At 48.0% G+C, this 16,052-nt stretch overlaps 1 protein-coding gene across 1 annotated transcript in view; it reads right to left on the bottom strand.

The window, feature by feature from the left end:
- Nucleotides 1-2,664: 2,664 nt before the first annotated feature.
- Nucleotides 2,665-16,052, bottom strand: part of LOC142817568 (uncharacterized) — a 31,704-nt gene continuing 18,316 nt past the window's right edge. Inside the window, exon 5 of the mRNA XM_075894612.1 lies at nucleotides 2,665-2,813. Within this exon, the coding sequence (XP_075750727.1) occupies nucleotides 2,665-2,813 (149 nt within the window). The remainder of the gene's footprint in view (nucleotides 2,814-16,052) is intronic.

Genomic DNA, 16,052 nt, shown 5'->3' with positions numbered 1-16,052 from the left:
TCTGAGTCTAGTTGTATCATTGCCACTTTTTTCGAAAAGGCATCGAATCACACGAGGATCGTCCTTGCAACGTTAATTTTTATTTGTTGTGGATCTCCCCTTTATCCCGCACGTTTGATTGGGCCTACCAGTTGTCGTACTACATTTTACAGCCTGCTTGCCAAGACTTTCGCATATACCTTATAGTTTGTGTTGGTCAAGCTGATGGGTCAATAATGTCCAATTGATAACAGTTTTTCAGAATCACTCGATTTTGGGATTAACACTGCAAGGCTTCGCGGAAACATGGAGGTCACTTGCTTATCATAAGCCTCTGTTATTACATCATGGAAGATCCCGGCTAGCTCTTCCTTAAGCATTTTATAGAAGCTTGCACCGAAACCATCTGGTCCTGGTGATTTATCATTGCTCAAGTTTTCGGTGACTTTTTCTTTTTCCGCGACGATTATAGGGGCCTCAGCTTTCTCTCTCGCCATCATGCAGCTTAGGCATTGTCTGAAGAAATACTTCATCGAAACGTTCTGAAAAAGACATCTTCTGCCCCAGCATTCGCTCATAATAGTTTTCAAAAGCACCGAGAATTATGTCTCTTTCCCGAATTACGTCATTCTGGTACATTAGGGTTTTTATCTCAATCCTTGCAGCACAGCCCTTTTGATCAGATATTGACGACTTCGTTGGTTCTTCACCACACCAAAGTTTTTCTGCATGCGAGCGTATAGTGGTACCTTTATATTTTTCAACGTCCAATCTTTACAATTCCGCCTTTTTTTTGTACTTCTAACATGGAACTTTCCGGAGTACTTTTTTCTTTGCTTAGGAGAAAATCTAGCTCAGCTTGGAGCGCCCTTTCTTTTCTTTTTTCTGCCTGTTTTAGTACACAGATTTTTTTAATGGCGTCTAACACAAGTTTCTCCTTAAAGTATTCCCACGTTTCTGAACAACTTTTGTACCTTAAGTGATACGCCTTTATAGAATTTCTAACTTTGTTTACAAATATTTCATTGTGTAAAAGTTTATCGTTAAATTTACACAGAGACCTACTAATGTTTGCGTGTTTCTTTGAACCTATCAAAACATGAACCACACAGTGGTCACTGAATGAGAAATTTGTTACTCCACAGTCGCTACAGTGCGATATAATTGGGGTTGGCACATATATTCTATCTAACTTCACCTGATTATCTTTCTGGTAGTGCGTGAACTTTGAAATTTCCGCATTTGCAAATACATAGCCAACATCCGTAATTTCATGCCCTTCGATTATTTCGGCAAGAACCTTTGAACTAGTATCAAATGTTGGCGGTGTATGTACACGATCCTCTACATTACATACACAGTTGAAATTACCCACCATCGTAATAAACACTTCTGCTTTTAAATAACGAACAAAAATATTTTTAAAGGAAAGCTCACCTGGACACTTATTCTATTAGGTGCGTCCAAACAAAGAGCCAGCCACTTCACTGCGCTTAACATTGAGTCACATACAAACAGGCGCTCACTATCATCCGTAATGAGACTGTTATGTTTCATCCAACGCTTTTCTTATCAGGAGTGCACAACCACCGGCTCTTCCGCGTGCAAGAGATACGCACTCAAGATAGCGCAACATGAAAACATTCGCCATTCAATCCGTCCCTTTCTATATTTGTCTCCTGAACTGCAATGATATCAAGATCTTTGTCGACAAGAAGGCGTTGTATCTGATACTGCACCTTTCGTTCCGATAGCCCCCTAACATTGATAGTAGCTAAACGCACTGGCTTGTCTATGTGAATCTTTTTGCTGTGACGAAGCGGGGACCGAGCTGCACGCGTCACTCAGCTCGAGACACAAATGCACTTTTCCAGTCGAAGGTGTAAAAGAATACGCGGACAAACTAAGAAAAAAAGAAAAAGACAAGGGCAAAAAAAGAAAAAGAAAGACGCGAGAGAACGCGCCGAAGAAGTTCTTCCAAGTCGGTGCTATGTCACTCTGTTTCTCGCTCAGTGGTGAATTAGGCGCCAGCCTTAATGTCATTCGACAATACGGAATTTTTAGATCGGTTCCTTCGTGCTGCTATCTCCTGCATTTTCTTGGGAATCCTCTTCAAGGGTTCGCTTTAACAACGCCCCGCTTGTGTCCATCACCGTCTCGCCAGTGGTTATCTTCAAACCCTTCTCAGAGTTCTTATCTGTCTTTTTACTAGAGTCGGCGTCTTCACTCTTCGAAGGCCGCTTCGGGGTATCTTTGTTTTCCGCATGCACCACCGTTTCCTGAGTTGTAGTTTGTGGCCTCATCATCGGTCCTCTGGCGGCTTCTTTGGCACCTGCTTCATTCATTAAGTGTTCACAGATTAGTTCGTCACATTTCAGAATGTCGCTATATTAGCGTAGGTTCACACACATTCGTTTTTCTTCGTGACCGAACCGCCCTCACACCGCACAGCGAGGCACACGATAGTCTCTTCTGATATGCCCTGTTCTGTTGCAACGCAGGCATAACGGGGCTCTCCCTGAAAAACCCAGAAGCGACATAATGCCATTGATGCTCAGCTGGTGGCGGTAATTCATCGACGTTTACACCCGGCTTTAACTAGAGGCAAACAGTGCACGTTGAAGAACCTTTGTCTTGGATGCTTTGAATTCGCTAGCACTCGCGGTTAACTCCTTTCACTTTCCCTTACGGGTTTAGTGCCGAGCAAACTTCCTCGTCGGCAGTGTAGTGCAGCAGCCAGTAGAGCTTCACACGAACGTCCTGTCTTCCCAGGTCCACAACAAGGTATCTTCGGTCTTTCACCTTCAAGTCACCTTGGCACAGCACTTTTCTCACTGTTTCAGAACTCGAAAGTCACCGCCCACACGTGGTTCATCTGGAACGTTCCGAGCGCCACGACCTCGGCCAGCAAACCCAGACGAGCCAAAGTGTCACGAAAATCTTCAGCCCGGTATGGCTTGGCTCTTAGATCCCCTTGCACGAAAACATTATTTAAAACACACGTATCTCTAGAAAACTGCGGTAGAACCACTTGGTAATTATCAGAACTACTTCTTTCCATCCTGTTTCCGCGGCTAAGAGCTCCTGTCACCACCCCCGAAAAACACGTCTTTTCGCTAGTGTGACCGGAAGTGAAATCGACTGCGCCACTCTGCTGCACTCTCGTTCGGTGGAAAAATGTGCAGTATAAAAGTGCGCACTAGTATGAAAGAAAAATAAAAGCTAGCAGATCGTAGTCTCGATCCACGGACCTCTGGGTTATGGGCTCAGCACATTTACACTGCGTCACTCTGATATTTTTTTGTTGTTGTTGCCTGTGTACGTACAACACTCACAAACAAATTCGCATCAAACAAAGGACAAACGTGGACGAAAGAAAAGAGGTAAAACGCCTCAAACTTAACAGGCTTTTTAAAATTCCTTCATATGTAGAAGGCTTTCTACTTGACGAAGCCATTCGGGCACCTCTTGTTGAACCTTTTGTGATTCCACGAATGAACAGACAGATTGAAAGAAGTATTGCCGAACCGGACGTGCATTACTATCAGCATGGCGCACCGCCTTTTCAGATTGTCATGTACCGTACAAGCTCAGTAACAGGACTAGATCGAAAGGTATTCCTTCTTCATTTTATTGATAGATATGTGGGCTTTAACGTCCCGAAACCACCTATAGTTATAAAGGACGCCGTAGTGGAGGGCTTCGGAAATTTCGACCACCTGGGGTTCTTTAGCGCGCACCCAAATCTGAGCACACGGGCCTACAACATTTCCGCCTCCATCGGAAATGCAGCCGCCGCAGCTGGGATTCGACCCCGTGACATGCGGGTCAGCAGCCGAGTACCTTAGCCACTAAACCACCACGGCGGGGCTTTACGGTAAGACGGTAGGATGGTAGTTGTTTATGTCAGCTTTGTCCGACTTCCTTTTATAGATCATGCTCATCCTGCTAAGTTTCCATCCATCGGGGACTTCACCATCGATTAATATTTTGCTCACTGCCTCCCTCAAAGTCTGCTTAGACTTCGGACTCAATGTGTTTATCAGCATAATTGGAATGTCATCTGGGCCTGTTGATGTACTACTAGGAACCTTCTTCTCAGCCCTTTCCCACTCTCGTTGTGAAAATGGAGCCATTGCGCCACTTCATTCATTCTTGTCTATTGTGTTGCATAGGGCACTTCTCTGTTGAAATTTTTTTGTCACCCTTGTCTTATATATTCGATAGCTTCGTCCCCTTCTAGCTTAGCACCTTGAGCTGAAGTAATAAACCTCTTCTCTAGGCTCGTCACAATTCTTAAGGAGTTTAGATGGTTCTGAAATTTCGCAGCTGCCTTTCTATCCTTTTTATGTACTTCTGCAAGCCACTGAGCCCCCTTTCTTCTAATCTTTCAATTGGTCAGAAGAGATGCTTCCCTTCTACAGCTTAGAAAGATGTCTCATTTTCTTTCAAAATAATCAGTCGGTTCACCCCTCTGCTTAGCATGTCTGTGTTCCCTACAGGCTTCCTGGTGTTTTGCTATGGCTCTCTTAACTTGTTCATCCCACCAACTCTTGAGTTTGTGTCTTCTTTTCCGAGGTGACTTGTCACGTGCCTTAGCAAGATTTAGCTCAAAGAGTCTAAATAGATTCGTGTATTTCCACACTGTTTTATTATCCTCAGTGATTAGTTTATTATTCTCTTCGGTAGCTATTTCTATTTGCTTTTCTGAATAAAAATTTTCCCGTAGTTGCTCACCTTGTCTCCTTCCCACTTTCACTGCTCTTCCAAAACGTAGCTTGATACGTTTGTGATCACTACCCAGACTTCTGGAGCCACATTCATCTATGTGCATTCCCCTGAGCCAATCATACATCCTATGTGACATCAGTGCTTAACCTATCGTCGACTGCAGCCTTCCTACCTCCCATGTTATTTGCCCTTCACACTTCTCCGTACTGTTGCAAATGATCAAATCATGCCTTTCACACATATCCATGATCATTTTGCCTGTTGGGTCGGTATACCCATCTATATCTTCTATGTGCGCATTCATATCTCCTAGTATAATTATCTTGCACTCTCCTCCTAATTCCTCAATGTCCTTATATATACACTCTACTATTGTCTGGTTTTCCTCTCTGGCCTTTACTCCCGTCCACAAATACACCAAGCCAAGGAGTGTCATTTGTCCTGTGACTTTCCCTTTTAGCCATAAATGTTCCTTGCACTCCTGCTTGACCATTTGCCAGTCTGTGCTTTTATGAATGAATGCCCCGATACCACCCCTTTTTCTGCTGCCTTCTGTTCTATTACAATATTCCCACGCGTAGTCCGGATTGTTAGCAGGTTGTTCTATGTCTCTAAGATGTGTTTCTACAAAACCGTATACCATCGGCCTCTCTTCCTTCAGCTGTTCTTCTATCCCTTCCCACTTCAGGCAGTTCCGGCCAGCTTGCATGTTAATATACCCTATGTCTGAATTGGCTCGGCCCTCGTCGATACGTCTATTTCTGCCCCTCGCTCTACCTCTCTTACATACTGGTGCCACTTTGAAATCTTATCTGTCCATACCGCCTGTCAAAAAGTCTCCCTGGTTGTTTTCCTCGTTACTAGCTATCCTGCACCCTGAAGAACCCGCGTGCCCCCCAAAAAAGCTGCTGCGCGACCCGCAAGTCGCCCACCCTCCTCATGACCTAGCCGCCCATCGAAGTGAACTATGTCTCGTTGAAAACCACCCCACCTATGCACCTCTATGTTTATTTCCACCACCTCAACGCCTTTCTCTCGGCTCATCCGCTATATCTCTTCGTTCGTGTTGACAACCGCTCTTTGCAGGTTGCCGTCACGCACCAAAACCTCCGGTGTCGTGCATATTGTAACGGAAAAGAAGAGACGCCGTAACGACGAGGCTGGGGATTAGATATATTCAAAATCAGCGGTAATGGCGTAACCGGTTCACGAGCGATCGAGCGGACACAACTCTTCGTCTTCCTCGTAAGGCGCACACTTGCGTCGCCCCCTAGAATATCAATATACATGCATGTAGCATAACCCCCGACGGCACAAGCGCCGTCTCGGCGCATCTAAATGCCAACGTCACTAGGAGAGTTGTAGGGCTTCAAGCGCGCAACATGTACAATATCGGTAGCCTGTTGGGCACATGAAGGCGACGACGGGCAGGGCCAATTTCATATGTTACAGGAGTAACCACACGAAGGACTCGGTATGGGCCTGTGTAGCGAGTAAGCAGTTTTTCTGACAAGCCAACTTGACGGGTCGGAGACCGGAGCAGGACCAAAGAACCGCGCAGAAAGTGTACGTCGCAGTGTCGTTGGTCATACAAGCGCCGTTGCTTCTCTTGAGAGGTCAGAAGGCGAGTACGGGTGACTTCGCGTGCGTGAGCGGCCCGAGTGACAGCGTCCATGGCATATTCACTGGTCCGTACTCCAGGGGACGGTATGACGGTGTCTAGAGGCAATGTTGGTTCTCGGCCAAACAGCAGAAAAAATTGAGAGTAACCAGCAGTGTCGTGGCGGGAAGAATTGTAGGCAAATGTGACGTATACGGCAACGCGAGATCCCAGTCGGTGTGGTTGGTAGAAACATACTTAGCGAGCATGTCTGTAAGAGTTCGATTTAGGCGCTCCGTGAGTCCATTGGTTTGCGGTGGTATGACGTAGTCAGCTTGTGTCTCGTTTTACAGGACTGCAAGATGTCGGCAATGACCTTCGACAAAAAGGTGCGGCCACGGCCTGTGAGCAGCTGCCGTGGGGCTCCGTGTTGCAAAATCACGTCCTTGAGGAGGAAGTCGGCGACATCTGCGGAGCAGCTTGTTCGGAGAGCTCGTGTGATGGCATAACGCGTGGCGTAGTCGGTAGCCACAGCTATCCACTTGTTACCCGTTGAAGACAAGGGGAAAGGGCCAAGTAGGTCCAAGCCAACGCAGAAGAACGGTCCTGACGGAATATCAAGTGGTTGAAGGCGTCCGGCGGGAAGTGTCGATTGTGTTTTGTGGCGCTGACATTTCTCACAAGCCGAAACGTATCTTCTGACTGAGCGTGCGAGCCCTGGCCAAAAGAAGCGTCGGCGTATTCGGTCATAAGTGCGTGACACACCGAGGTGACCAGCAGTCGGAAGGTCAAAAAGTTCATGTAGAACTTTCGAGCCAAGTTTTTCGGAATGACAAGCAGCAGAGCCGGTCCATCCGGCTCAAAACTTTGGCGGTATAATACACCATCGTGCAGCGCGAATGAGCGATGGAACTGACTGGAAAATGGCGATTCGAGGCGCTCAATGATAGCACGCAAGAACGCATAATGGCGCTGCTCATCACCGATGCATGTCATTTGCTATAAGGAAAAGATGCAAGGCTCGGTGTCGGTATCAGGCATAGTGCTCGACTCAGCGACCGGGTAGCGGGACAGGCAGTCTGCGTCTTGATGTAGGCGTCCGGACTTGTACGTCACCGTGTAGGTATACTCTTGGAGTCGCAGAGCCCAGCGTCCGAGCCGGCCAGCAGGATCCTTCAGTGACGTAAGCCAACATAGCGCATGATGGTCAGTTATCACAGAGAAATATGGGCGGAACTTTGAGACTGCCCAAACAAGAGCAAGACATTCACGCTCCGTAGTAGAATAGTTGCGCTCAGCAGCTGTGAGGAGGCGGCTAGCGTAGGCGACAACTCGGCCGTGTCCCCGTTGGCGTTGGGCTAACACGGCTCCGATTCCGTGACCACTAGCATCGGTTCGAACTTCTGTCGGAGCGAATGGGTCAAAGTGAGCCAATATGGGTGGAGTCGTCAGTAGCGTGATTAGGTGAGAAAAAGCAGCAGCTTGGTCGGTACCCCACGTAAATGTGACGTCTTTCTTCAGAAGCTCTGTGAGCGGTCGAGCGATTGTTCCGAAATCTTTCACAAACCTTCTAAAATAGGAGCAAAGTCCTACAAAACTCCGGACGTCTTTGGCTGACTGGGGTACAGGAAAACTGGTGACTGCACTAATTTTCTCGGGGTCCGGCTGCACACCAGAGGCGTCGACAAAGTGGCCCAACACTGTAATTTGCCGGTGTCCGAAGTGGCACTTCAACGAGTTCAATTGGAGGCCTGCGGTGCGGAATATGTCGAGAATAGCTGACAAACGCTGAAGGTGGGTCTCAAATGTTGGGGAATATACAACGACATCGTCAAGGTAACAAAGACATGTTGACCATTTGAGCCCTTGTAGCAGAGAGTCCATCATGCGCTAGAACGTGGCTGGGGCGTTGCATAGCCCAAATGGCATAACCTTGAACTGATATAGGCCGTCTGGAGTTACAAATGCAGTCTTCTCTTGGTCTTTTTCGTCGACAGCAATCTACCAGTAGCCGGAACGTAGGTCTATTGTAGAAAAGTATCGGGCGCCGTGGAGACAATCGAGAGTATCATCGATGTGGGGTAAAGAGTAAACGTCCTTTTTGGTGATTCTATTCAGATGACGGTAATCCACGCAGAAGTGCCACGTGCCATCTTTCTTTTTAACGAGCACAACGGGGGACGCCCAAGGACTCGAAAAGGGTTCAGTAATTCCTTTGGCTAACATCTTGGTGACTTCTTATTGAATTACTTTACGCTCGGTGGCAGACACCCGGTATGGTCGCCGATGAATGGGATGAGGGTCACCTGTGTTAATGCGGTGCTTGACGAGTGAAGTCTGGCCGAGTGAACGGCTGTCGTTGTCGAATATGTCGCCGTATGAAGCCAGAAGGTGGCATAGCGTGGTTGACTTCTCAGGTTTGAGGTCCGGGGCGATCATGGAGCGTAATGTCACATCGAGGCACGTGGCATCCTGCGAATGGCGTGGGTGCTCGGGACATACGTCTGCCGCGAAACAGGTGACGCGGTCGTCAATGAGGGGCCTTAGCGTGGCGACTGAAATTCCTTGGGGTAGCACTTGTTTTATGGAACCGAAATTGATAACAGGTCAATATGTTCGGTTAGAGGCCATGCTTACGACAGAGTGTGGGACAGTAATGTCACGTGCCAGGAGAACTTCAGTAATCGGCATCACGATATAATCACCGTTGAGCACGGAAGAAGGTGTTGCCAATTCGACGAATGTGAGAGCTTTAGGCGGTATCCGGAAGAAGCCAGTGGTGGACAGGCTGTTCGGGAGTTCAGGGGGAGAATCCGGGAGAAGAGGAAGTTCTAGGCAGAGAGTACCGGTGACACAATCTATCAGGGCAGAATGCGTCGATAGGAAGTCCATTCCGAAGACTAGGTCGTGCGGGCAATTGTCAAGCACCGTAAATAAATAAAACGGGGACATGGCGGCCGGCAATACTAACACGAGCGGTACACATTCCAGTGAAGGCCGCAGTTCCACCATCAGCGACACGGAGGGCTTTAGTTGCTGCAGGCGTGAGGACTTTTTTGAGCAGGCGACACAGATTAGCATTCATTATGGACACTTGAGCTCCGGTACCGACTAACGCCGTCAAAGAAATGCCGTCCACACACACCTCAACCAAGTTTGTTTTAGTGATGAGCGTCAACGGAGGATTTGGATCAGTCGCAAAGATGCAGCACTACCTCCCGGAGCTGCATGATCTAGTTTTCCGGCCGAGAGGGCCCGTAGTTGACCGGTGACGGATAGCGGCGTGGTTGGGGCGATGGGGAACGGCGGCGTTGAGGTGACGGCGAACGAGCAGTGGAGCGGCTGTTAGGGACGTTGGAAGAAGGGTACACACGACTGGGCGAATACCGACGGGAGTGCTCGTATGGTCGAGCAGAGGAAAATGGGCTCCAGTTTGAGGACGTCCAAGTGCTGCGGCAGTAGCGGGAGATATGGCCAACTCGGTGGCAGGGGAAGCAGATCGGCTTGTCATCTGCAGTTCTCCATTCCGCCGGATTGCGGGATCGCTGAATAAAGTGTAAGTCATGGAGTTGTGCATTTGTTGTCATTGGTCTGGAGACGAGTCGGGAGACAGAGCAGGCCACAGGAATACCGAGCTTTGCAGTTTGCTGCATCACGACGGCTTGAATAACGGAGACTGCCGGAGGCGTTTGTGCGGTGCCATGGTCGAGCGGATAAGGAGGAAATGGTGCCGGACTTGGCGCCTCAAGCTCCCGTCGAACTATTCGTGTCACGCTGTCCTGTATGGGTGGTGTGGCACCGAGATCGGTGCAGGTGGATGTAACAGCTGTGTTTGGTAGCCGCGTAAATTGAGGCAGAACACGGCGGTTTTTGGCCATTTCGAAACGGTGGCATTCCTTAATAGTCATATCTACGGTCGTGACGTTAGTGTAGACGAACGAATTGAAGGCGTCGTCCGCAATGCCCTTTAGTATGTGGCCCACCTTGTCACTCTCTGTCATTCGATCGTCGACTTTTCGGCACAATGTGAGCACGTCCTGTACGTACGAGACATACGACTCTGTTGAAGACTGCACACGAGTGGCAAGTTCTTTTCGCGCTTCCATTTGGCGACCGGACGGGTCCCCAAAAATGTCGCGTAGTCGCTTTTTGAAGGTATCTCAGCTGGTGAGCTCGGTCTCATGGTCGTCTAACCAGACCCGTGGGGTGCCGTCCAAGTAAAATATGACATTGGCGAGCATCATGGTAGGGTGCCATCAGTGTATCTGGCTAACACGCTCGTACATACGGAGCCAGTAGTTAACGTCAAGCCCAGGTTGTGCGGAGAATGTACCGGGATCACGGGGGGTGGGCATCGTCAGGCATGTAGTGGCTGGAGCTACAGATGGAGACGCTGACGGGCTGTTGTCATTAGTAGCCATGGCCGGAGACTGAACGGTGCAGCCACTGCGAAGCTTCGTGGTGAAGACGGGAACGTTCCACCTCCACCAAATATGTTACGGAAAAGAAGAGACGCCGTAACGACGAGGCTGGGGATTACATATATTCAAAACCAGCGGTAATGGCGTGCCCGGTTCACCAGCGGTCGAGCCGAGACAACCCTTCGTCTTCCTCGTCAGGCACACACGCGCGTCGCCCCCTAGAATATCAAAATACATGCATGTAGCAATATCACTACCTGTATGTACCTGAGGAGAAGTGGCGTGCATGTCATCGACCCCTTTGGCCAGTGTCGTCGCTAGTCCTGCCGCATCTTCATTTAAGACATCGTTTAAACCGCCTGAAATTATCACGAGGTTTCTTCTATCAGCTGTGGTTTTGAGTCTTGGGCTCGCTTGCCTCATGACTGCTTCCAGCTTGCGTCCTGGGAACGTCCCTACTGCAACCCTCTAATCACCTCTTACCCTCTCTTTGACTGCTTCTGCGCATCGATTTAAATTCGAGTCCCCGTCGATTATCACATGCTGTGACTTTTCAGCTGGAGCGACCTGCACCTGGGGGTTACTTTCACCTGCGACGCCGGCTGCTTTGTCCCCTCCTAGCCCAACCACTACTTCGCTGAAGCTGGGTCTTGTGACAATTGAACCAGCTGAACCTGTTTTTTCCAAACTTGCTTGCTCTTTCTTCTCCACCGTTCTGGTTGCCGGTGCCCTACTGTTCTCTCCGTCGGCCGCTCCTTTGTTCACCTTCGCTAGTGCTTCCTCGGCGCACTTCAGCCTTTCTCCCATAGGGGACACCCACTGAAGTTTGCCCGCCGACGCCAGCGCTTACCATTCTCCTGCCAGTAAAAGCGCACGCTACTAGCGTGTAGCGACCCATCCGCTCCCTTTGGCTTCCACGCATTTGCAAAGCACGCGCTTCACGTGAAACGTCCCTCGTTCCGCGATGTCACCCCAACAGCAAGCGGGGGGGGGGGGGGGGGACTATTGCTGCGTCGTCAACTGTTACGATAGCCATGCAAACACGAAGAGGTCGGCTCCACCAGTGAAATTCTACCGATTCCCAAGCAGATGGTACGAAAAAAGCAGACGACCGGAATGGAAATAAGCAGTGCGCCGAAAAAGTACATTGCTTTTTTGATAGTTTTCATGCAAAGTAAAAATGATTGAAGCAACAAACAATGCAAAATTTTTAATCGATAAGTTTTTATACGTAGCTATCTCCGTGAAGTTCTTGTACGAAATGTTTCTGTGCACACATATGGGCACAATTGCTAGTTTTTTTTTAATGGGGCATTTCGCCATCGTACATGTTTTCATAGAGTTTGATTTCATATGCAGTACTTGTTTTATTTTGTGAATGGAAGGCGCTACTAACAAGATCACGGAAAACCCTTAAACGTATACTCTTTTTCAGACTTCTTGTACACTTTATACATGAATATCCTAAAAAAACTGTTATTATCTGGTGCACTATAGATACGCTCAACGTTGATCACCGTGCAATATCTGAATAAAAAAAAAACTCCAACGTATAAACGTTGTTGTGAACGGCGCGATCTAATCTCTGCCCCAACCTCATCTTGCTTAGGTGAAAGCGTCATTCTGTGAGGGCAGCCAGATCAGCACAAAATTCCGTGGAGCAGACTGTGCCGCAAGGTATTGCTCAATATGACTCAGCAATGCAACATGAAGAGAAATCTGTTTTCCTCGATGTCTATGACACGCTTTCAAGTGATTTAGAATCGCTACAGACGCCAGCGCTGCAACTACATTTGCCGCTGCAGATGCGAAGCTCCCGCGAGTCGGCACGACCACGACATCTACGAAAAAAAGAGAGAAAAATGCATTAGCCGTTGTTGCACGTCCATTGCCAGATACAGTGAACTAGTTGTTACTGAGTGTGCAGGTGTAGCCCATACGACACGGTGCATTTTCGATAGTGACCAAGATAAAATGCCTTTATAGCAATGTGCTCCCCCCCCCCCCCAGATTAGACACACAAAAAAAAAGTTTCTCTGAAATCTGGTTGCTCATCATGATGGTACGTACGCTGTTCGCGAACTCGAAGTACCCGCAATGAGAACGGTGATATTGCAAAAAAGGACACGCGAGATAGATGTCAATTTTTGTTGTGGGTCAGAAAGAAGCCCCAAGTAGAACATTTATTTTTGAATTGCTTTGTATATAACGGAAGATAATTTGGATGGGTGCCAGTAAATTAAGGTATCCCAATTAGTAGTCACATTGCAAGAGCCTAAAGCACAAGAAGCGGCCTTACACGTGCATCCAGTAACAAACATGGTGCATAGTACACACAGCAAACCAAATAAAAGAGGTATGTAATTATGAACGTGCAGAAAGTTATACGCACCACTAACTCCACGATGTACACAGCGTCGTCCTTCACTAGCGAAACGCACTTCCCTCTGAAGAGGACGGCGTTGTCTGCTACAACTTGCTTCGCATTGGCTACATGGCTGAGCAGACGCTGCTCTTTTACCGAATTGCTGCCACGAAAAACCTTGATTGTGGCGATCCTACTAAACGCAGACAGAAGCGTATACATCATAACCGCGCGCGACGCGAAACACTCAAAAAAATGCCCGCAGCTTCCCTCGGGGGAACACTGAGGAGGATGCGGACCATATAATTGGTTAACGGGGTGTTAAAGTGCGACTTACTTGGGTCGATGGCTAAATTGGTTAACGTGGTTGTGAAATGGGGTGTTAAATTGCGACTTACTTGGGTCGATGGCTAAATTGGTTAACGTGGTTGTAGGAGGGGGTGTTAAATGAGTGAACACGTACACACGTATGCGAAAGGGCGGCGCTGGTCGAAGGGACGTCGATCATTGTGTTTGTGGATTCGTTGGAATTCATTTCACCGCGACCTTGGACGTCGACGCGCCGTACAAACCAACCGACGACACTCAAAAACACGTGCAGAACGCGCGCAGCTTGCGAGCAAAGCAACGCGTTTTCAAGGCAGGTTGAAGCGGACAGCGGAGGGGTGAACACTCGAGTAACCAGTTTTCATCCCACATTGACTGACAGCACACGGCACTGCAGCGCCTCCCTCGGCGTGAGTCTCCCCTATAGCTCTCGTTTTCTCTTGCTCTGTCGCCAACGCAGTCTCCAGATCGGTGATCCTCACCACCTGTTCACTCTGGGAAACTATAATTTTCGCCATTTTTTTTTCTCAACCTCACATTGCCTACACTTGGCGTTAGCCTCCTCTCCATTCGCTTGTGCACTTGAGTCCATTTTCAAAACCACCCCGCATCCTGAACACTTTTTACAGCCTCTTAAAATATGTCTTTCTGACACTAATTGTCCTTATGAGTTGACTCACTTGATAATTACAAAACACAGTCCCTCCCAACTAAAAAGAGAAAGTCTAAGCTTCACTACAAAAATTTGCGTGTTCAATGTACGTGCACTTCCCCACGGGGTGGCAAGAGAAAAAACTCAAAGAAACAAACACACGCACAGACTAGTAAATACCTGGTGACTGATGCCGGGAAAAGCCGCACAATGTAATAAATGCTACAAAGACTTTAACTGCTGCCTTATTAATTATAAAGGCAAGCTCAAGCATGCAAAACCACTTATCTGCGCAATCGATCGGGAGCGCTCAAAGAACACGTTCATCCACCGTGCCAGTCAGAACTGAACCCTCATTGGCAACCAACTTTGTTGTTGGTTGCCACGCCATCTGTCCACTGCATCTGCAAGCTTTATTGTGAGTACGTGGCTTCAAAGATCAGTAGGTGGCGGCATCGCTACGGCCATTTGATTCGGCGCATCACCCAGCGCCAGCGGAAAAGTGTAATTCCATCGCCTCCCGCCGCAAGATAGTGGTCTTTCCCGACGAGTGGAGCAGCGCTCGTCTGTCTGGCCCGGCCATTTCAGTCATGACATCAACCGTGTTGGCACGTTGGTACGTTGTAAGCACGCGGTCGACGTGCATCCATGCCTTGCTGCAGCTACAAAGAAGTTCAGGCACATTAGTAGAAGTTGTTCCTCGCTTTTGCATGCAACTTCATAGATCGTTGAAAAGGGGATTTGGGTAGAGGCTGCTATCTCGGAATATTTCATCTAGGGGGCATGCAGGCTTGCCGAACGGCATTTTCTAAGTTGTTGCGAGGTATGACAACGCGTAGGTATGCTTTTCTATGCAATAGCATTAAAAACATTGTTTTAATAATACCCACGTAACTACGAAAGTACTTCCGCAGCTACATGACAGCATAGCTCTCTTTGGCTCAAACATCGTAAGTGCTAACTAGTATACTGTGCTAGAAGACATAGCTTCTTCTTTCTCGCACTTCAAGCGAAATTCTTACACCGAAGCTGTTATGGTATTTAGATAACTTCAGAATTTTTTGGGTGGGAAACACAGAAAGACTATTCTTTGTTTGTTTGTCGTTTGTTGCTGGTTGGCCGGAAGCTCGTTTACACAAATTTAGGTGCACGTGGAAGAACTTCAGCAGATGTCGCCCCAGGGGCGTAGCCAAGTGGTGGCACACCCGGTACATGCCCCCCCCCCCCCCCCAATTTTTCAATGCGAAGCATTTCTTAGTGAACTTCGGCGACTTTGAGCGTATCTATCTCTCTATCTATCTGCGTCTGGTTAACCTCTCTGCTTTTCCTTGCATCTTTATCTCTCTCTATCTCTCTAGCCGCCTACGACTTTTAGCTCTCCTGGCCGTTTCGATAATGGTATCGATACCAAACTTGGTATGACATAATATGATTGTATGAAGAACACATTTGACTAGTCATGAAATAAAAATCATGACATGTATGTCATGAATTACATTTCATGGTCCTGCAGCTCTCGCGGTGGTTTCATTTCTATGGCATGTTGCGAAACTGGTATGGTATGACATGATTGCATGGCGAACATAAGCGACAGACCCTAACATGAAAATCATGAAATGCGGGTCATGTAGCAACATGACTACATGTCATCGCATGATGCGCTCGCGGCCGTTTCACTAGCGTCTAATATACCAAATTTGGTATTACGGTACGTTAATAGATGGCGAAGGTATGTGACTGGTGCAAACATGATAATAATTAGATGCGTGTCATGTAACAACATGACTACATGCCACGCTCATGATGCGCTGGCGGCCGTTTCGCTAGCTTCACTTATAACAGATTTGGTATTACGGGGCGTGAATGGATGACCAAGTTATGATACTAGTGAAACATGATAAACATGAGATGCGTGTCATGTAACAACATGACTACACGCTACGCTCGTGATGTGCTCGCGGCCGTTTCGCTAGCTTC

Source organism: Rhipicephalus microplus, chromosome 5, assembly GCF_043290135.1.
Source record: "Rhipicephalus microplus isolate Deutch F79 chromosome 5, USDA_Rmic, whole genome shotgun sequence".
NCBI lineage: Eukaryota > Metazoa > Arthropoda > Arachnida > Ixodida > Ixodidae > Rhipicephalus > Rhipicephalus microplus.
Note: the sequence above shows the minus strand (reverse complement) of the source record. Positions and strands in the feature narration are given on the sequence as shown.